The 23,439-nt window shown below is 37.0% G+C and overlaps 1 protein-coding gene across 6 annotated transcripts in view; it reads left to right on the forward strand.

Moving 5' to 3' along the window:
* LOC122357077 (collagen alpha-1(XIX) chain) overlaps positions 1–22,880 on the forward strand; it is a 120,265-nt gene extending 97,385 nt beyond the window's left edge. For 5 of the 6 annotated variants that reach the window (XM_043256264.1, XM_043256265.1, XM_043256268.1 and 2 more), the window contains 14 exons: positions 124–174; positions 284–328; positions 3,334–3,360; positions 5,206–5,259; positions 6,104–6,148; positions 6,928–6,972; positions 7,086–7,148; positions 9,824–9,859; positions 12,881–12,925; positions 13,267–13,413; positions 16,452–16,518; positions 17,180–17,323; positions 20,487–20,564; positions 22,293–22,880. In XM_043256264.1, the coding sequence (XP_043112199.1) occupies positions 124–174; positions 284–328; positions 3,334–3,360; positions 5,206–5,259; positions 6,104–6,148; positions 6,928–6,972; positions 7,086–7,148; positions 9,824–9,859; positions 12,881–12,925; positions 13,267–13,413; positions 16,452–16,518; positions 17,180–17,323; positions 20,487–20,564; positions 22,293–22,405 (960 nt within the window). In that variant the 3' untranslated portion in view covers positions 22,406–22,880. Of the gene's footprint in view, positions 1–123; positions 175–283; positions 329–3,333; positions 3,361–5,205; positions 5,260–6,103; positions 6,149–6,927; positions 6,973–7,085; positions 7,149–9,823; positions 9,860–12,880; positions 12,926–13,266; positions 13,414–16,451; positions 16,519–17,179; positions 19,645–20,486; positions 20,565–22,292 lie in introns of all 6 variants that reach the window. The other variant, XR_006252421.1, reaches the window with a different exon arrangement.
* Positions 22,881–23,439: the final 559 nt, after the last annotated feature.

Below are 23,439 nucleotides of genomic sequence, written 5' to 3' on the forward strand. Positions count from 1 at the left end.
CAGCAAACTGTGGCTTATCTGGAAACTATAATATAATATTGATTTGGGCAGGTTATTTTGCCTTTAGCCAAAAAGAAACCACCTAGCAATATGTCAAAAACTTTCTAAACTTGTTTTTTTCAGGGTGCCCCATATGCGGAGGGCAATGGGATGAGCAGTCTCTACAAACTTCAGGTAAAACTGTCACCTGATACTAAAACACGCTCTCTATTTTCGTATGTAACCGCATTGGTCATATTGTTCATACTTCACGAACTGTAGTAATCCTTATTGATATTTACAGAATGGAGCTGCTAATACAGGTCAACCCGGACCGCCAGGGCCCTCGGTATGTTTTTTTAAAATTATATTCCACATGAAATAAATAGTTCTTTGAACGTAACCCACCACAGGGAACCAGTTGTTGCACTTTTAATAAAGTTTAAATGTCAATACACAAAAAAGGCTGCATTGATTTGGGAATCTGTATTCGGTTAAGCTGCTGTCCGCCCCTGAATTCAAGAGTTGCATGAATTGAAGGACGGATCACGGCCACACAGACGTAAATCTGAAACTCAGACAATGACAGCAGCCCAAAGGGAGAAGGACAAAACAAACCCGTCACACATAGTCAACAAAGTAGCTGCTTGTAAAAAAAGGGGTAATTGAAATGCAGCGCTTTAAAAGGGGAAAAAAAAGAGAAATACATATAAAAGAGCTTTTTTGGCCTAGCGGAATCATCCGATTAGCTTATCAACGCAGCGACACGCACACTTATCTAGTCTGTATGTAATGTGTCCTTCCTTTCCATGAAGAACAAGAGTGTATTCCCTCCTGGGCCATCTTTACCAGACCGCCCAGAACTCTGGAAATGCTAAACCCTTATCAGCAGGTCTGAAAGAGGACACTCCAATCTCCCTTCTCACTGCGATAGACTCGAGGAGCTGCTTACAACTCCCTCAGGGTGCTTTGTTTCGGTTTATCCTCAGCTGAACCTGTTCTAAGTGGGACGTGACGCTTCCTGTTGACGTGCCGCAGCTGGAGGAGCCCACACTTAGACAAAGCGCGCTTAAACTCCGATTGAACTAATCAAGACTCTTGTGATTGGGAGAACGTTTGATGTGTCTGGATTGTGTTAGCATGCAGAGTCGGGGTATATTAGCTCACTAGTGTGCTAAAGGGTAAATTTAGCTTTCGAAAGTAATATTCAATCTTGTTTTATTGGGGGAAATAGGGTACATTTGGAGGCACTCTTGGCTGCCATCTCAAAAAGTGGTTCAATTTGACTCGATTCACTTTGGTGTTTATATTTTATGCCTAATGGAGCTCTGTTTAGGCTGTTTTCCAGAAACTAGCATGCTTCGTTACTGTCCATGGTCTACAAAGTCAGCATTCTAAGCATCATGAAACCTCATAAATGAATGATAAGTGAAAGGTCATGAATTGGCTTTTTAGTTTTTGTACTGTTCTCTAAGGTCCACTTATGATTTTATCAAGATTTTTACATAAAAACATAATAATTTAGAAGTAATAAGCTATTTTCTGTCCTGTTGCTGACCCCCCTCATTAGAACGCTCTGTTTAAAAATAGACTATGACCAGTAAACGGCCAGGGCTATGATTAGCTAACATGTCAGCCTACATCCTTCATAGATGGATGCGGATGTTTTTCAGGTTTAAAACGCATAAAAACTAATTTACGTGAAAGGTACATTTTAAAATGTTCTGTAATAAAAGACAAATCATTAGGGACCTCATAATAAAAAAGCTACTCACACTTGTACGCAGAGACTTCTGGTCTAATATAGTCAGCATTGCATCGTCTTTTTACAGTAGTTTGTCTTTTGAAAGGTCCTGCAGTGAATTGTGCCTTTTTTGTAAATGAATCCATGATAAAATGAAGTGAAAAAAGGACCAAGTTCCCACCGATCCGGTCTGGAACGTCAGTAAATGTAAAGTTTGTTGCTTGGTGTCTGCATAGCAAGCGTTGATCATCTGCTGCAGAGGTTCTGTTTAGCTACAAATATATACATTTCACAACCTGTCGTTTCGGCCAGTAGACTTCAGTATAAGCTGTTTTAATGAGTTCTGAAACTTGTTTTAATTATATATCAAAAGAGCAAAGGGAATATTGCTTTCTCAGTTCATGACCCCTTTAAAACATAAACAGTCACTGTCAAATGATGCCTTAAATCTTGAGGTAGATAGAGCTGTGCACCATTCAGCATTCAGTTAAGGGTGCTTAAAAAGCTTATTTAATTACTGTATTTAAACAAATAAGGAAATGTGAATTCAGAATTGTAATTCAAGTTGTAATTAAACTCTGTTAATGAAGCCTTTGCATTGCATGCATAATTGTAGACTCATTTGAAAGAGGATATTAACAGTGGAATTGCAAATTAAACAAAATACAGTGTTTAAGTGCAGCTTTTATGCAGTTTAGTGCGAATAATTCATAAATTATGCAGTTTAGTTTGATTTATTAATAAATTAAATGTAATCATTTTCAAATTTGCGTTAAATTAATATCGGTTCAGTTTTACATTTGTTGCTTAAAGATAGACTTTTTAAAATATAATTTTATAAAGTTTCCTTCATTCTAGGTCCTTGAATTCACAATACATACTATATATTCAATGTTTGTTTCAATTCAGAATCAGAAAGAGCTTTATTACCAAGTGTGCTTACTCACACAAGGAATAATTCGTTATATAATTTGTTGTTTTTAACAAATTAATTTATTTTCCAAAATGTGCTGAATGAGCACTTCCAAATGAGAGCTCCCAAACTGCATCAACATCTTAACACAAGATTTAAATGATGTGAAATGTTTTTCTGATAGCAATGTAGCGGTTATGGGAGGCATATTGGAGTTGTTTTGATTAGTATTAATATTTGCATTGGTTAATATTTCTAACTAGTTGAGCCAAAATGTATTCTACATATGTAAGCAATCATAATGGAACTATTTGTCATGCATTTCTTGCATGACTTTAATTTCTTTGAGTTACAAATCAATAAATTCTACTTTCAATCATACCAACTTCCTGGGGTACGTTGCCAGTTCAATTAAAAATGCGCATTCTTGAAATGCAAGAGATCCGTTTCTTAAATTCTAAATTGTGGTCTACCCAGTTAGATCGACAGCTCGCTAGGCTTTGGAACCGAATTCTGTCAGCCTAATTCCCTCGTGGCTCTTTTGTTTGACAGCCATTTGATTGTGTTACTGTTTGACAGCAAATCTAAGCAGATGTCATTCAGCTAATTACACAGATTGGATTAATTGATAGCACACAGTGCCGTAAGGTCAAATAAGGTCAGTTTCACAGGCTAATTCTACGCTTTTCTTTTCCAGGGGCCCAAAGGAGACGAAGGAAGGATGGTGAGTGTTGCGTCGCCGTGATTTGTATTGAATGGTCCTCTGCCCTTCTATGCCTCTGGATTGAGAAAAACCGGTCTGGCCAGAACTCGCTTTCTGGCTAGTCTCCATTAATCAACAGCTCCTGGCTCAGAAGTAGCTCGAGAGCAGCCGGGCACGACAGTTTAGTCACACGGCATTCTCAACAACAAAAGAAGTGATCAGGAACGCCGCCTAAATCAAATTGTCGCCGCGTATTTCTCTGCCTGTGGGAGATGTTGCGAACGGTACATGCCCAGCCCCCAAACAAAAGCGCATGCACGACAGCGACAGATCCCTACAATAGCAACAATGCACGTCCAGCAGCCAAAAAGCTGGCACTTCCTGTTCTCGCGGGTGCAATTTTGATATTTTTTTTTTATTGTTTCTTTTTTCGCAAAACCATTTTTCAGCGGCATGCTAATTTGACATTTGAATAAATGGTCCCAGCAGTCTCCGGCACCGCGCTAGAATTGCCCCCATCTGTCTCCAGTCGATCGTCTTTCTGGTCCCATGTAGGTCTGCGCTCTGTTATACATGGCAATCTACACGTGCGACAATTACTGCCGCAATCCGTCTCGGTGGTTAGCGTGGAGCCCACTGCTGTCCGTCAACTGCAACTGAGCCGTGAGACGAACGTAATATACGATGCTTGTACGCAGATTTTTCAGCGGCCCGTGGACGGGTTCGGTGTGGGGAAGCGGCCAATCACTTGGGGTGAATTACGAGCTGCTCTGTTTGAGGCGAAGTACGCGTGATTTATTAACGCGGCAGGCTAAATGAAAATGGAAGGAGGAAAGTAAATGCTTTGTCAGGATGGTAATGCGACAGAATTAGAGTTAACTCGACGCACTTGTCAGGGCGAAGATAAATATGTGGGTTTTAATTGAAATAATCAGCGACATGCTGGAAAAATGGCGTTTGGTGCATGTTGAGCCACTGAAATACATTACACAACCAGTTTGGTAGCTGCGCCACTGTGATCTGCTCCATCAGTCGTTTTGACCTGGAAATACATTTTGAGTTTCCACAGCTTTCTAAAGAAATCCTTTTTTCCGTTCCAAACCATTGATGTGATATAATCTTTTAAACTCCTGACACTTTCATGGCTCAGGGGTTGATTTTTATTATGTATATGTTTAATCCTTTTATACAATATATGCAGGTAACGTTAAATTTGACTTGGAAACTTTTTACTGGGCTTTCATCATTTGGTTTTACTACTTTTCAAATGCCGTTATGTATAGATTTCATAGTTTAACTTTTGTCCCAGAGCCAGAATATCCAATTTTCAGAATATAGCTAATCCATCATGAAAAATATATAAATGTTACATTTTAAAACTATTGTAGTATAAATGAACCGTAAAAATAAACCATTTCAATATTTGTTTGAAAATGTTGAATCATGCAACATGATGTAATGGCTGCAGAAAATTCATCTTTTGTCATCATATGAAAAAAAAAAACTACATATACCAAATTACACAAAAAAAACACATTGGTGAACCATTTTCATTATTTTTACAAAAGTCCAAAATTTATTATAATTTCTTTTTTTATCCTCATTTTGTGCCACAATTGAAACAGTTTGGAAGTATTTTACTTAAAATCGCCTTTTCCCCTTTAAACAACTCGACTCCCAATAGTGGCTTTTAATTAAAAATTCTTACGTTTTCATTAAAGAAAACGGGTTATCAGTTTTCCGAACAAATGAAGTAATGTCAGTTGCGCTTCCACTTTTACTTTGTCACTCCCGAACTCTGACACACACAGAGTTTCACGCATGAAGGTGTCCGTGCTGAGCTGGAATGTGTTTCCTTTATTCCAGGGTGAGCCGGGGCTGATGGGATTACCAGGTCTAGAGGGGCTGCCAGGTGCTAAGGTAAGCGCATTTGAATGAATCGTGTCACTGGACGCTCTCTCACCCTGTCTGAGTGTCCCAGATTACACACAGCTTTCAACAGCTCAACCCGCCGTTCCACTCTGTACCTTCACCATTTGACATGACATTGCAGTTTTGGCTTGTATGAGTGTGTGTGTGTGTGTGTGTGTGTGTGTGTTTGACAGACAGAGAGATGGAGGATGGTGCACAGACATTCATAATTGATTCAAGCATTGTTAGTATTCTAATTTCACCGCAGTGCTTAGTCAAAGCACTCGAGAATTCAAGAGAAAGACCATGAATACGAGAATACTAGAGAGGGTAGAAATAATAGGCTTCATTAAATCGAGCCCACAGAATGGGCCAGACCCCCCCGACTGCACGTATCAGATCGTTGGTGCATGGAGACTCTCTTTCGTCTGTCTGCCAGAGCAGCTTCCTCCTTTGAGCGGCATCAAACTCGCCCACTCTTCCCAGAAAGGACTTGTCAAGATGTAGTCGCAGCATTTTGCGCGCTCGCCGACTCCACAACAGCCACGAGGCTGCCTGATCTCAAGCTGTTTATTTGCATGCTGTGCCCCAAAACTTAAAAGCAGCTCATTAATTCCTAAAGCCAGCAGAGCGCATATGGAGGAAAGAGACTTCTCACACACACACACACACACTTCACACACACACACACACACACACACAGAAAGATACTCAAAGAATGATTTTGGAGGACTTGTCAAGCACAGTTGGTTTTGAGAACAGAAAGAAAAGCAATCATTGTGTTTTTCTGACATGTTCTCAGGCGGTTTTGCAGTAGATTTGTTGTCTTACATGTGTGTGTTTGTGTTATAAGGGTGATCCTGGTCTACCTGGTCCACCTGGTGTTCCTGGTCCTACTGTAAGTTATTGTGTTGCTATTTTCCTGCTTTAAAATCAATGTACTACACAAAAAACTATATATTATTTAGGATATTAATGTTTAAAGGCCATCTTTCTCTTCTTTTTTTCTTTTTTTTTTTTTAGCTAAAAAATGTTTTATTGTTAAATTAAAGCCATCGATGTTTTATTGTTAAATTAAAGCCATCGACCAATGTTGAATATTGTTCATGCTTGTTATTCATATTTTAACATTGAGTTTTTGTATTATTTAATAAATAATAAATACTACTAATTGAATAATACTATTAAATGTAAGCTTTAGCAAACCTCAAAATTAACGTCCAATTTCCATGCTATAGATTATAACTGTGTGATGCCAAAATTCACTTTCAGAGTATTTTTTCTTATTTAATTTTAGCGTCTATTTGTTTTAGTTGAATTATTCTGTAGTTTTATTTCTTTATTTCTTTAATTTTATTCATTTAAGTTTACTTGTGTTGGTCAAACCCTATAAAATAGAAGATACACGTCTGTTTCTGACATGTACGATCCTGGACCGTAAAATAACTGATATCATCTTTTTGGTTGCGTTGGATAACCATATTTAGTGCAGCAGTTCCTGTGGGATTTTCTTACATTGAAGCTTTGACAGCTTAGTGATCTGTCAAAAGATAAAGTTTCATATCACGTAGGAAGTTTTAGACAGAAGCCGTTGGATGCTTTAGCCATGTTCTCAGTCTACAGGTGGTTTAGATGGACACCAGGTTAGAGGTCTAACTCTTTCTCCTTGTCTGCTAGGGAAAGCCTGGTCCTCGTGGTGAGACAGGAATCCCTGGAGAACCGGTGAGATTTGCTTTTGTTGCTTGTTAGCAGCTGTCAATCATACTGCAGGATTTGGCGACAGGATGATGCGAGACTGATGATGTCCCATTTTCCCTCTTTGTCTTTCCACACAGGGAGAACGAGGGCCTGTGGGAGAGACTGGCTTCCCTGGACCTGAAGGGCCTCCTGGATCTTCTGTGAGCAATCCTAGCATTCATTACACCTGTAGTCTGCTGTGTGCACTAATAAACACCTGCCTGCGAACTGAAGCAGGGGTTTTCAGATGTCTTTATCAAAAGACCCACAAATATCAGTCTTCTTGTGAAGAACATCATCTCTAAATTTGCATGCGCTTCTGTATGTTTTCGAAGACCAATTTATGCTATTTGAAGTAACATTACATTTAATAATAATAACAGCAATATTACAACAATAATTCATGTATTCATTTACTTGATATTTGCACATTCGGTTTTAAAATATATTATGAAAACATTGTTATTTATAATTAGTGCTATATAATATAATTTATAATTATATTATATTTAATGTATTTACATAACATTATTCTTAAATATATACATGCATGTTTGAGTGTATGTATATGTGTGTGTGTGTGTGTGTATATATATATATATATATATATATATATATATCTACACACACATATAATATATATATAATGTGCACAACTTTGTTTTGGATTAAGTTTTTTCCACAATTAATCATTGCCCAGAACTATTTATAATTATTAGTTAATTGTTATTAATTTCAAATAATTTATACTTGTAATTACAAATCATTTTGAATAATTAAAATAATGTATAATATTGTAATGTAAATGTAAATTACAAAAAAAGAGATCTTCTTTGGTCCCCTTTGTGGCCCTGGGGGTCCCTGGATCTACCTGTAGTATACAATCTATTCTGCACCTGTCTGTGATCTACACCCTTTATAATAACATTTAGTTCTCGTTAGTTTCTGTCTTCTGTTTTTGACTCTGTGATCTTATAACAGATTGATCCAACATTTGATCCATCCTTGAATTGCAGACCAGATTTAATTAACTGATTAGTCCGCTGATTGATTCACAGTTTGACTCGCTCTGAATTCAGAGTTTTGACACAAACATTCCGTATGGAGTTTATTTCCGTTGATAGTTTGATTCAGAGTCTGGGCCGTTTTTAATTGGAGATCCCAGAATGCTAAAAATCACAGTAAACAAGCATCAGATATATCGCACAACTGAAAATATAGACATTTAGATTTGCTGAATTACTATGATTGACACAAATCTAGTGTGATATAGCAGCATAAAGCAGAGCTCTGTGTCAGGTTGTTTTCTACAAACCACTGCGAATGTTTTCGCCTGTAATATCTCACTTCATAGCACAGAGTAATCTCCTCGTATTCTTCTCTGTACTGTGCCGTTAAACCCGGCTGATTTGTGCTGTGGTAATGAGTGCAGTCACTGGGGTAAACGTTTGATTGGCTGTCTCAGTGAAGGAGTACAGTGGCTGTACAGGTCTCATATAATTGCTTCGTTATTCGCACAGCCGTAATGCCTTCAGCGCCTCCGCTGAATACACAGAATTCCCCTGAGGAGTTCCTGTTTCTTCCAGGTGATATTTTGCGATTTATTCCTAGTTTATGTAGCTTGAGTCCTAATTGTTTGCACTTAACCTTAATGGAACAATGTGCACTAAACTATCTATACGAACTGAACTGCATAGTATAGACATAGTATTTGCAACAAGTTTTACTTTTGTAATTTGAAGTGTGTGGATATTTTACACACGCTTATGATTGACATCGCAGTGTATGATTCAAAATAGCAAAGCGTAGATGGATAGATGGATGGAAAGATGATGGTCGGATGATGGAGGATGATGGTTGACTGATATGTTAACTGGATGGATGGATTTATAGATGGATATAACAAATGATGGATGTGTGGAGATGGATTGATATGTTGCGTGGGTGGATAGATAGATAGATAGATAGATAGATAGATAGATAGATAGATAGATAGATAGATAGGAAAATGGATGGATGGATGATAGAATGAATAATGGACAGATAGATTGATAAATAGATTTTGGGTGGATAGATGATGGTTGGTTAATGAATAATAGGATGGATTGATAGATGATGGATACAATGGATTAATAGATGATGGATGAATGGATGTAATGGTTGGATGGGTAGGTAGATGATGGCTGGATGATGGAGGGATTGATAGATGATGATTGAATAGATAGGATGATGGATGAATTGGTAGAATGAACAATAGATGGATAGATTGATAAATAGATGATGGGTCGGTGGATAGGTGATGGTTGGATGATGGATGAATGGAAGGTGGATTGATAGTTGATGTTTAGATGGATATAGCAAACGATGGATAGATAGGTAGATGATGGCTAGATGACAAAGGGATTGATAATAGATGACTGGTATATGATAGATAGAGAATGGATAGATGGATGGATGAATAGATAGGAAGAAGGGTGGAAGGATAAAATGAGTTATGGATGGATAGATCAATAATAAATAGATAGGTAGATAGATTGATAAATGATTGATATAACGAATGATGGATGTATGGAGATGGATTGATATGTTGCGTGGGTAGACTAGACAGATAGATAGACAGATAGACAGATTTATCTTTTTTTGTCTATTTCTCAACCATTCTGTTTCACATATCTGCATCTTTTTTTCACTTCTTAAAGAAGATATTGAAAGTGGTTTTCCAATAGCATCCCAAAATGTGTGCACATTGGACTATCTAGTTATGTATCGATATTATATGCAATGCAAAGTTGTTTTGATTGCAATGATTGATGGGAATGTTTTGTCTCCTTCACAGGGAAGGCCGGGAAAAGATGGAATTCCAGGCTATACGGTATGTGTGTGTGCAGTATATGCATAAAGAGCTTTGGCTTCAGCTGTACTGTGTATCCAAGATGATAATGTTAGCAAAAATTAATGCTTTTACTTAAATACCTGCAGCTTCTAATAACTTGTGCTCTAATATTTTGCCAGCGAGTAGTGGATAGCGGTTAGACTCGGGTTCGTGCTGGTCTACATTTATCTCTGTCTCACTCGATTTCTTTCTTTTCCAAGCAAATAAAAACCCAACACCAGTCATTAGTCTTGTAAAGTTTTCAATAAGACCGCTTACTCACTGCTAATGCTCTCCAGTGTGGATAAAATCCTGCCCACGAGCCATTAAATCATGAATAATGTATGCGATCACTAATTAAATGTCCCCTACAAACAGGGTTTGTAGTTTTGAAAGCCTTGTCACGTCAAACAAAAAATGTTCCGTTCTCTGATGCCTTGTCACAACAGAATGCATATCTACGGCAGAACTGTGACAAATCGCACTTCTGCACTTTACAGCAGCGAGCAGACACATCAGAGAGCCGACAACACGTATATACGCCTCCGTCACAGACAGACTAACACTGTAAATGCAACATGCATCTGCAGATCTTAATGAGGTGAGCGAGGAAGAGCAGGGATGAGTCAGAAGTCAGTTCGTTCGTCCACCATCCTGCTTGCTCTGTATTGGAATTAGTGCCGTCAAACGAGTTTTCAATTACATGATATGTGACCATGGACCACAAAACCAGCCATAAGTGTCGATTTGTCAAAATTGAGATGTATGTTTTATCTGAAAGCCGAATAAAATAAGCTTTCCATTGATGTATGGTTTGGTAGGATCGTACAATATTTGGCCGAGATGCAACGATTTGAATATCTGGAATCTAAGGATGCAAAAAAAATCGAAATACTGAGAAAATCACATTTAAAGTTGTCCAAATGAAGTTCTTAGCAATATATATTGCTTATCAAAAATTAAGTTTTAATATGTTTATGGTAGAAAATTGACAAAATATTTGATGCTGTAACTGCAACATCTGTCGGTAGTAATAAGCATTATGTATTATTTTAGTCTAATTTATAAACTGCTATAGTATTTCATGATATTTTGAATTGGATATTTACATTTCATTTAAATATTACTTTTAGCTATTTTTTTTCTTTAACTTTAAAGTTACCCCACAATTTTGGTACAATTTTTCTGATTTTAACAGTCTAACAGTTCCTTATTTTATTTTATTTTATTTTTGTTTGTTCATTTATTAATTTTACTACTTTATTACTAATTTAATCCAATCTAGTCAGTTTCTTATGTTGCTTTATATATTATACTATTTCAGATTTGTTTCAGTTTAGAGTTATTATGCACTGTAAAAAGTTGAGTAAACAAAGATTAATGCAACAAGCTTCAAAGCAACTTATTTTTGTAGTAATTGGAGTTTGCTTAACTTTTTGTTGTATGTAACTTGTTATTTTTTTACAGTGCAATATTTTCAAAACAACTTCTTTTGGAAATGTCAATGTATTTTTTTTCAGTTAGTTGCTAAGGAATATTTTCTTTAATGTTTGTGTTGGAAGTACTGAAATAACTCAAAACTATATATAATAAAACTATCACATAATAAAATCATTTCTATATAGACAATAAAAATGAAATGACTACTTTAAAACTGTGAAAGCTGAAAATCTAAAATCCAATTCAAAATATGAACAAACTATAATAGTATAGCAATGCCACTAAAATAACCTTGGTTTTTTTATTAGTTTTATTTGTAGTTAACTTGCATTTTATTTGTTTAACTTCGTTGGCTCAAGAAGAACGGAGCAGCAAGTTGCTGGATTTTTATTTATTTATTTTTTTTAAAAATCGGTTCACCTTTTCTCCCCTTTATACTGTCTCTGGATGAGTCAAGGTTCAAATGGGTGCGGATCATCTGGAGGAAGTTCACCGACCTTATTTTCACTTTCATTCACGTCACCATCTTCTCAAATGGCACGACCGCGTGTTTGCAGGGTGTTGGACCACTCATTGAGATTTCCTCTATTTTCCTTTCTTTTCCCCCCTCCCTACTTCGTTCACGGATGGCCGGCGGTCTCTTTCTGTAGTGCAACAGTGCCATCTAGTAGGAAGGAAGTTTCTCGGGCTTTTCCGTTACATACTTTTCCATCTCTTTTATGGCAGGGGCTGAGGGAAACACAATTCAGTGGGCACGGTGATGGCTTTAAGCTCTCCTCATCAGGAGCCTGGGAATAGAGAGGAGGAGAGAGAGTGTTAGACATTGATGGGGGTGTGGATGAAAGCAGATGGTTGAGGATGCTTTCACAAAGTGCCGCCCGCTTTAGAAACGCAGGCTAGATTGCATTTCTTTTTTGCTCGGCTGCTGTAATCCAGCAGGAGAATTTGATACCGAGATGTTCCCCGAGGAGCTAGTGGGAGCCGTGATGCGAGAGAGGAGCAGAGATAGATGGGAAAGCGAGGGGGAGGAATGCAAGAGTGGTTTTAGAGTACAATGAGAGGTGTTTCTCTACAGAGCCCTCTCAGAGGAGATGGAAAGAGAGGTAGAAGAGAAGAAGAGATCCAGAGGTTCACGGCTTTGATGAGCTCGGGGAGAAAATGGTCATTTGTAAATCCTCTGAGCTTTTCCGCTCTGCTCTCAGCTGAATAGCTGGAAAAGTTGGTCCATTAAAGCAGCCAAATAATTTCATTCCTCTAATGCGGCTTGGGAACGCTCTATGAAAAATAGTGCAGTTTAGCCGCTTGTATGGATGAGGGTTTACTACAGGGACAAAAAAAAAAAAAAAAAAAAAAAAGATCTGACATAACCACACTTCGGAGACATCCAGAGCATTCCTCAATTGTAAAAAAAAATATGCCTTTGAAAAAAAAAAAAAAAAATTAAATATATAAATAAGAAAATATGCATTGTATACGTGTGTGTGTGTGTGTGTGCGCATATATATATATATATATATATATATATATATATATATATATATATATATACACACTTTTAGATATTTTGATGTATTTTCACAGGGAGCCACAGGCAGACCTGGAGACAGAGGTACTAAAGGAGAACGGGTGAGATTTTTGTTTTGATGGATTGCATATACTTAAAAAGGGTCAGTCTGACTATCACTGTCACTGTTATGTACAGCATGAAATAAACCATTTTGCTATTGTGACAAGAAAGCTATAAGAGGAGAAGCAGAAAGAAGAAAATATCAGTAATAATAAAAAAAAAATGTGTTGCTCTAATGACTACAAATCTCTAATTTCCATGTCGTAGTTTTGATTAGTTATATGGTGCGTAGAATGTCATACTGCCGGATGCTATTATCAATTGAAGTTGTAGGAGCTCACAATAGCTAGCTAGAGTTGTTTAGATTTGTGTTATTTATATTCTGGCGTTGCCTTTGCAGGGAGATCCTGGGATTCCAGGAGAGAGAGGAGTACAGGGAGAAAGAGGCAAAACTGGAGAAAGAGGGATCATTGGTCCTCAGGGGCACCCTGGACAGAAAGGAGAACCAGGCACACTTTTAACAACACCAGGGACCGTCAATCTGTTGGTATGTAAATAATCCCAGAGATACAAGCCATAGAGAGAGAATGTAGTACCTGTTAAATCACTGTTCTTAACGTCTTCAGCACAAATACAAAAAAAGCTTTTTCCTAAGTAAAAGTGTTAAAAAATTACAAATTGAATATTTTGTAATTATATATTACTGATTAAATATATTTTTTTTATGTTCTATTCGCAGCACAATCATTTTAATATAGAAAATATGATGTTACTTGAGCACAAAATAAGCGTGTTAATTATTTCTGAATGCTCATGTGAAACTGAAAACTGGAGTAATGGCTACAAAGAAAATTCTGATTCAGATTCAGCAAATTAATAAATTACATTTTCCAATATATTAAAATAGAAAATAATTTCATCATATTTAGCTATATTTCTTTTTTATCAAATAAATTCAGCCTTAGTGAGAATAAAAAACACTGAATTCAAAAACTCTTCTTCAAAAAATCTTACTGGAAACAGTAATATGGGCAGTATTGATGCTGGTAATATTAATAATTTCATGCATTCTTAAAATCTTGACATTGTGTGCATCAAATGTCAGAGCATATTTAATGTATTTATTTAAAGATTTGTTAAAATTAAATTTGTACATAATTTGTTCAAAGCTTGAATGGTTTTAAAAGAAAAATAATTTACAATTTTATCTGACTTTTATTTCATAAATGCTCGTGTCAGGCTTTAAAGGGTTTACTTTTCCAGCAATAAATCAGCTGACAATCATTGGTTGGCAATGCGAGTTGATGGTTGAAGCAATTTGAAGCAACATCAGCAGTACACGAGAAAACGGATTCAGTGTCAAACAGTACAGCCCATTTGAGATCAGATTTTCAGGAGCACAGCAAATCAAATAAACCGTATAGGGCCTTCAGCAGCGTGAACACCCACTACAATCAACTGTACAGCCACTCGATAACCTCCAGCAATAAAATCACTGTCAGCGTGAACTCTTTCCAGATTACAGCGACTGCATACTCCTCTGGAGGTGGAGCACATCTTTGACCTCCATAAAGATCCGGTTTCTGGCTTTCTCCCAATCTGCACCTGCCTCCTGGCCCCTGTCCCGAATCCATAACCGCAGGTCGCCCCACGCTATTCAGAGGGCAACCGTCATTGATTGCTTTGTTGTGCATAACACTCGTGAACACTCCAGAATAAATAAATAGGAGCTCTGCATAACAATAATTACCCACACGTGTTCGCAAACCCATCGGCCTCTGAAAAGCACAGTCTGCAGCAATGAGCCGCCCGCTGCGAGGCCTGTATCCAACGCTCTCGCTCCCAATCAAACAAACTCACCGCCATGTCACTCAGGAGGGGACCATTAGGAGTGTATTGTGTGTGCCGCGGGGGTGGAAGGATATAGTAGAGTTAGGAGCTCTAGCAAATTTAACTCTAAACCGCACACACAGAGAGAACTACAAACATTCAAGGGATAGTTCCCTCAAAAACTAACAATCTGCCACCATTTACCAACCATCAAGTTCTTCCAAACCTAAAACGATAACTTTCTTTTTCTTTTGGACACAAAGAATGAAGAATGTTTGTAACCTAACGGTTGATAACCATTGGCCCTGGTTATTATCAGTCGTTTGGGTGTTTTTTGAAAGATAACCATTTTTTATGGTTTTAATAGAGGGATATTTCACTCATAAATGAAATCATGTTGTTCCAGTATGAAAGATATTTTTTTGTTGGGTACAGTAACTGAATTTGTGAATAATATGCTAGTTGGCCTTTTGTATAATGAAAGTAAATGAGAACTGTCGATCTTCAAAAACAATACAAAGGTGCAATACAATTGCATATTCACCAAGGATGCATTAAATTGGTTAAAAGTGACAGAAAAGATATTCATAATGTAACAAACAATGTTTTTTTTTAATAAATGCTGTTCTTTTGAACTCCATATTCATCAAGGAGTCTTGGAAATATAAACCGGCATGATGGTTTTCAACACCAAATCAGCCAATTAAAAATGATTTCTGAAGGATCATGTGGCACATAAGCCTGAAGTAATGATGAACAGTTGTGTTCAATTGTAATAATCCATAATATCATAGTTATTACTGTACTATGGTCAAGCCCTGGGGAGTATTCTTTAAAAAAAATAGTTAAATCTTAACAACACCAAACTTTTAAAAGGTAGTGTACAACAACTTTCTAAATTTTGAGTCATGATCATTAATTATTTTGTGAACTGAATCATTGAAAAGATCTGACTCAAAAGGACCTTTTATTTCATGAATCAAACATTACAGCTTTGTCAAAGTTTAATGAAAGTGCCAGGATAAGTTTTTATCTTTTCTCGGCGAATAACAACTTGAATTGTTTACAAACTGAAAACGATCACCAAGACCATCGTCAAGCAACTATTTTTTTAAACGCATGCAGGCTTTCACTTTTTCTGTACATTTTTCCGTGTTGCTACCTAGCAACCTTGTAAAGTTGCCCTCCCGTGACACTGTCTGCAAGGCTTTACTGTGGATGTCAAATTGGCGAATGACGCTTGTTATTAGGTATGTTAAGGCCCAGAGTCATGTTAAAGGGCTTTTAGGCTGATCGCTGAATCTCCACACTCTGAATATGCATTAGGCCATTTCCTTTTAACCCTGCACCAAGCGTTCAGGTGAGGGATGTGAGGATGTGAGGATGCGCTTGCAGCCCGAGGCACGGAGCGTCACAGCGCCCTCTGAGCATTTGACAGAATGGCCTTGAACTGTGAAAGGTATGTTTTTGATTGGAAGGAAGCGGTTTATTTTCTACGAGATGTTCTTCAAAATTCCGGCCTCCTCCTGTGCGGAGCAGTGATCACGAACGGCAAGATGCTTTGAGGAGAGATGGTGATTACGCCATTATGTGTCATCCATCCCTTTATCTCTGAGAACTCCAACATTTCTCAGCATGAATAAAACATGAATTGCTGCCATTTTGTAGCCGCACTTTTTAATCTGCAAATCATGTTGTGCTGATGTTTGTTTTCCCTCTCTGCCTTCTTTTTTTCCCTTTCATTTCTTCTTGCAGGGTGATACAGCTGCCTTGGAGGAAATTAAAACATTCATCCGAAATGAAGTATTGCGCGTATTTGAAGGTACATCATCTGCCGGCGCTTAGGTGTTTTGTTGCGGTCCTCACCAGTAGATGAGCATTTTTCCTTTATTTTGCTTTTTAGTTTTTTGTGTGTGTGTGTGTGCGTGACAGGAACTTTGTAAGACATTTAAAAGGCAATCGTCAACACTAAGGGTATTGCAAATAAGCTCTTTTCTAGAGGACTCCAAAAATCTTTAGGATTGTGTAGTGACTACTAATGTGTTACCAGCTTGTTTTGCCAAAATTTGCTCTTTAACCAAAGGGCCCTAAAAATGGGAAGATTTTATTTTATATTATTAATGCTCTGTTGTGACATTTATTTGTATTGCTTTTATTATTGTTTGTTTGTTGGCAAATTGAAATTATAATTTTATAATATACATAATCTGCAGTAGTATTGTAGTTCATATTGGTAATTCAACTTTTTTCATCGATAGGTCGGTAAATGCGCATATTTACAGCATTTACAGAAATGAGCTTTTTAATAAAACTTTTATTTATTTTTCTTAAGGACAAATCATAATTTAGTTAACCGAGAGCTCGACTCTCATGTTGTATGTATGCATTTTATCTATTTATCCAAACTGAGAAACGCATTGAGATTTCGTAACTAAGAGTTACAATAGTAGTGTAATTCATTTTAATTCTGCTTTTTGTTTCAGAGAGGTTTTCAGACAGTTCCGCTTTGCTACAGAAGACTCCAGCGGCTATATTAGCGGCGCAGGGTCGACAAGGTCCTCCAGGGCCACCCGGTAATGATGGCTCCCCAGGCCCCCCCGGAGAGTCAGGACCTCCAGGTCCCCAAGGTAGGAGCCAGAACCCGAAAGACTAAACGTGTTACGGACCTCTTTGCGCTGCTCCTACAATAGTCTCATCACACACAAAAAAAAAAACCAGATGCACAAGACTGTGATTTTATTTATATGACTCATCTATTTCCCCAGCATTAAGCTGCGTTTTTTTGCTTGCTTCAAGGATTCCAGTTTTTTTTCCCCCTCTTTCTCTCGGTGGAAAATAGTGTGTTTATACGTATCTATTTTAGTTTGACTTACCGCATCAGTTGCTTCTCGGATTGATTGAGTTACACTGAGCTGAGCAGGTTGAGGTCATTTTGCTCGAGCTTTGAACCTCAAGTTCAAAGTAATCTAGCTCACAAAACTAGAAAATGAGAAAGACGGCCCTCACTAAAGGCATGCAAAAATGGCCGCTGATTGCGAAATTGGGTGTAAGGTGTTCACAGGAATCTAGCTAGCTACGTCAGACAAGAAAGAAGCAGATAGCTGCATGACAAAGTGGCATATGGTGCCGAGAGCCTGGCGGGACATATGAAGACGGATGAAGAACCGACCCAGAATAGGAGAATGTAATATCGCCCTGGACAGACTTGTGAGAGCAAGAAAGATAAAGAGAAGAAGTGAGCAGATGGAAAAAGCCACGCAATATCTCACTTTGTTGGATTAAGCCCAGCCAAAAAAAAAAAAAAACCAAGGAGAGGGAGAAAATAAGCAATTCTGAACATTCATCAAAGACTGGCAACTAACGTACTGCTCCTGTAGCGTTTCTCATCAATAATGACTTGCAGTTCGGCCCTGCTTCTTCTGTCTGAGTTCTTAAGGACCGTTAACCATTAGGACATGATGTTTTTCAAGATATAAGACTATGTACATTTGAGTTCTAAAAAAGGGATAAAACACATGCTTTGAGTGTGTATACATATGTTATGTTGCGAACATTGTGTAATTGATATGCAGTTTGTGTCGATGCATTTTCAACAGCAGGTGAAAGTCTGAAAAGCCCATTTGTATCACTTTACTGTGCGTTGTGTAGACTTGGAGAAAGAAATATTTCTCCATAATGCGAGGTATCAGGAGGAAATTAAAAACGGGAATTTTAAACTCCTGCTCAGTCAGAAATTCAGCATTTTTTTGTTTTTTTTAATTTTGTCAGATGTTGATGTTGATGACGAAGTTTGTGGGTAATATTTCCTCATTATTTTTCGTCATCCTCCGCTGGAGCCTGTTCTCCTTTGGAATCCTCAATTTAACCACTTTTTTTTTTTTTTTTTCACGTGATGTGCTAAAATGAATAGTTTATGAAGAAAAATATCTCTGCAATCTCGGGTCACTTTACACGTCTGAGTCGCATTAATTCCACTCGGGGTCAGTTTTCTTGCGAGTTACACTAAATGAGAATTGGCAACGTTTAATACGTCTTTGTATCCTCTCTCGTGACCCGAAAGAGGTGGTTTTGCTCGAAAACGCTTCCAAATGCTGGTGTTGAATTTAAATGCTTTTGCTTTGTGATTTTTGTTGTTGTTGTGCCGTATAGCTTTACTTATTAATTTTTATTTCAAGTGTGTTCTTAAAATTAAATGATTTATGTATCAAATTGATGTTTCTTGTGCTCATGAACCACATGGTTCATGCGATCTGAGATTCATATAACATCATAACATCTAAAACTACTTATGCAACTGTTTTACAAAGTGTAATCAGCCATGCTTTTGTGTAACATTTATTTTTTTGGGGACGGGAGGTGGCATTTTTTTTAATCCCTTTGTAACTTTTTGTATTTAAATCTTCAAGGTTGATGAAATCCTCTAACTCGGTTTCATTTAAATGTATCTAATTTATACTTTAAGCTGTATTTCCCTGCATGCCAAGAACATACCCAATTATACTTATTATGCTGTGTGTGCGATATCATACGAATGTCAAATAATGGATTTTGATAATCTCAATACAACATTTTTAAAGATTTTTTTCAAATTCACTGCTGGTTTCTTTGAGCAAATCTGCAAAGCGTATGGAAATACGGAGCCATTTTAAGATTAATTCAATGTAAATATATTTCTATGTAATATTTCATGTTTTCATTCTCATTTTTCTTCCTCCACGAGGTTTAGTCTTGTTTTGTGAGTATGAAAAATGATTTTAAGTGTAAGATCTTAGAAAGATGACAGTGTGCAGATGTTGCTGCGGGCTGCGTTTTGCTAGTACTGTATTGCAGCTCCCCCTGCCGCTTTTTTTTTTCCTGTTATAACTGTGCAGTATGAACTCCCCCTCAAGCAGGGGTGGTAATGCAGTGATTGTGAGCGGCCACAGGAAGCCATGATGTGATGCCGCAGGTAGAGTGCCGTCCTTCCGTGGAATGCCATTGCATTGGATGAATGCATCTGAAGGTGTCCGGACACACTTTAGTTTAGTTAGTCAGTTAGTTAGTGTGTTTGCTTGTGTAAGTTGCACATGTACGAACTGGTACCGGCGACACTGACAATTACTGCATTATTTGGCATCTCTTGGGTATTTTCTTGTTTATTAACTGCTTCCAGGCTAGACTCGGTCCGCCTCAGAGGAAACCCATCACTAATGCATGTGTGTTTTGACTGGAGGCAGTTTTCTGCATGCCATTATAAAGATGATCTTAAGATTGGTTTCTAACTGCGTGTGTGAAAACAAGACTGAAAGATCAGCATCAGCTAATGCGTTTTTGTTTGTTGGTTTGCCTGCCCGCCGCGTGTGACATGCCGTCCAGCACTGTCAGCGTTTGTGGTGCTCCTTAAATACTTTGAAAGCGTGTTTCTGATAGATGGATTTGTCATTACTCCCGAAGGGCTTAGAAAAGTGTCTGAGATCTGAAGGATCTGAGACTTGTGTAATACTGCAGATTTTGGACAGGGCTTTATGTACCATTTCCCCCAGGTATTGTTTTCGAAGGCCAGATATATATGGAAATGCTGACATTAATTAATTAGTACTTTGTTAAATTATTAATCACTGAAATAATTAGTGTAGTGTTGCTAAATTCTGCCTGTGAAAGATGGTAATAATGGAATACAGTACATGACCTTCACTCTTCCTTCCATCATTGCAGCCTACATAGATTTTATAATTTTATTTTATGTTTGTTGTTTAAAACTGACATTGTGTTATTGTGTGTGTTTTTTTTGTTGTTTTTTTACCCCTGCAGGGTATCGAGGGCAGAAAGGGGAACGGGGTCAAATGGGCTTGGGACTTCCAGGAGGTCCGGGCCCAACTGGCCCACCAGGTAATTCTGAATAACCATGTTAAAGCTTGTTGACTTTCTATACGTGATGCGTCTTTCGTTTACTACAGAGAGTAATTTTTAGTTTTTTGAGAGCAAATTAAATAGCTAAAAATTGATAAAAACATTTATGTAAGAATTGTTTTTCGACTTTCTCGTCATCAAAGAAAACTGAAGTATCACGGCATAGAAGTAACACAATTGTTTTCAACATTGATAATAAGACGTTTTTCTTAAGTTCCAATTCATTATATTAAAGTGCCCCTATTATTTATGTAATACAGCTGAATGAAAACGTCCTGCAAAGTTTTAAAGCTGAAAGTGCTGAAAGTTATTGTTTTTCAAAAGAAAGAGTCTTTTAAGAGAGTCGACTCTGAATCTTTGAAAACGAGTCAATTTTAAAACAAGCTGCTTTATGTTGAAGTCAACATGAAACAATAGCATATTGCCCACCCACTTGTTGCACCCAGACAGATTTTCGCGTTGGTCTGAATGAAAATGCTAATTCATTTTTTGCCACTAGGTGCTTCTTTTAGAGCGTTAAAGCTCAAAAACACTGCTTTAAATGTAACCCATAATTTCTGAAGGATCATGTGACACAAAAGACTACTGTAATGGCTGAAAAAAATTCTGCTTTGCCATCACAGGAAAGAATTACGTTTTAAAATATATTAATAAACAAAAACAGCAATTGCCTTTTATTGCATTTTTGTAAATAAATGCAGCCTTGGTGAGCATAAGAGATGTTCAGAAACATTTTTAATCTTATCGACCCCAAACTTTTAAACTTTACTCTTAAGTCCTTTATATTTTTGCTTTCATGCTGTCCTTCCCTACAGGTTGCTGTAGAATAGCTTTGCTTTTACAAAATGAGAGATTCTTTTTGGACAGCATGTCTCTCAGATACCACCAATGGACTTTAAGATGAAGTTAGACCAGGATATTCCTTTAATACACAAGCCGTGACGCACCACATAATGATTAGAGATAAATAAAACAAAGCATCTTGTTGTTAGTTGTTGCTTTTAAGAGTGAGAAGTACATTATCTGTTATATAATAGCGCGTGTTTTTTGTAAAGATCTAGGCAGGCTAGATCAAACTCGCGTAGAACAATAGAATAACGTTGCTTTGTGTTTTTGCTGGGGTCCAGAAAGGCCCTCGGTGCTTGTAAATACATTTCTGTGATGGCCGTTCTTTGCACTTTTCACACTCTTGAAATCTGCAACACACAGATAGCAGCAATTATTTAAATTGGAGCTTTAATGTTTTACTTTTTAAAAGCACAGGCAGATAATGGCACCAAACTAAACTAATGACTACTGCATTCTTTAATGAACGGCTCTTTTATGGAGGTACAAAGTGCTCGCTGATTGTTCTTCAAATGGAAAAAATACAAAAGAGACTTTAACTGGGGATTCTTTATAATTGTACGGCACACTGCTATCAGCGTACGCTCTGATTTTCCTCTTTCTCTCATCCCATCCTCTGCAGTTAAAGGGTAACAAGACCATAAAAAGAAGTTTTATGGTGTGTATATATACTGCGCTATTTTGTTGTGATCACTTTGCGGTAAAAGTACCTTTAAATAACCGTGTTGACAAACATCATTATCGCTGTTATTACTGCTCATAGAAATCACCAGAAAACTGCGTAGCAACGCCCTAGCAACCCCTCAGTATCATGTTTCAAACAGGCATTTATCGTGGTTTTTGCTCTTGGTTTGTTTACAGGCTCACCTGGAATAGGTTTCCAGGGTCCCAAAGGTTCTCCGGGGCCCCAAGGTCCGGAGGGAAGATGCAACCCCAGCGACTGCTTCCATACTTACCCCAGAAGGGAAGGGTAGAATCTGACGCATTAACATCAAAGCTGATTATATCCTGGAAACCTGCGAACCAGCTCATCTATACAAGCATTAAATCCTATTAAAAACAAACGTAGGATCCCTGCTGGAGAAGAAACACGCAAACTACCCCACAGAGCAGCCATTACCGGTGATGTCATTTCGTCATTTATCTCTTTTTATTTTTTTTTCATTTCCCATATTTGTGACCAATGCATTTAGCTCATTTCCCATGTTTTGTGGGTATGACGTGAGAATTCGAATCTCATCGTAACACTAATCACACCGGACAGGTTTATATGAGGTGGCGCGGTCGGGGCGAATGCAGGTGGAATGAGAATTTACATTTTGCTTATTTTCTTCAAGCTGTTGTGAAGTTGAGTTTTGATTAAATTGTGATGGCTCTATGCAATCTAAAAAAAGAAAACGAGTAGGTTAACAAATATTAAGTTTGTGTAAATAACAGACATTGTAATTGTTTTTCAAACATTTCATTTAGAAAAAAATATTTTAATAAGTGTACTTTCCAGTCCTGCAGGAGGAACATTGCTTGAGAAGAGAGTTATTGTAATGAATATCACCTCGGATGCATATATGTGTGTGTGTGTGTGTGTATGCAAAATAAATATATATATATATATATATATATATATATATATATATATATATATATATATATATATATATATATATATATATATATATGTATATATATAATATATATATATATATATATGTGTGTATATATATATATATATATATATATATATATATATATATATATATATATATATATATATATATATATATATATATATATATATATATATATATATATATATATATATATATATATATGTGTGTGTGTGTGTGTGTGTGTGTGTGTGTGTGTGTATATATATATATATATATATATATATATATATATATATATATATATATATATATACACATGTATACATATGTATATGTATATACATACACATATATACGTTATACACATATATGCATTAAAACATGCAAGACCACTAGTAAAA

This window comes from Puntigrus tetrazona, chromosome 13 (assembly GCF_018831695.1).
Source record: "Puntigrus tetrazona isolate hp1 chromosome 13, ASM1883169v1, whole genome shotgun sequence".
Lineage (NCBI taxonomy): Eukaryota > Metazoa > Chordata > Actinopteri > Cypriniformes > Cyprinidae > Puntigrus > Puntigrus tetrazona.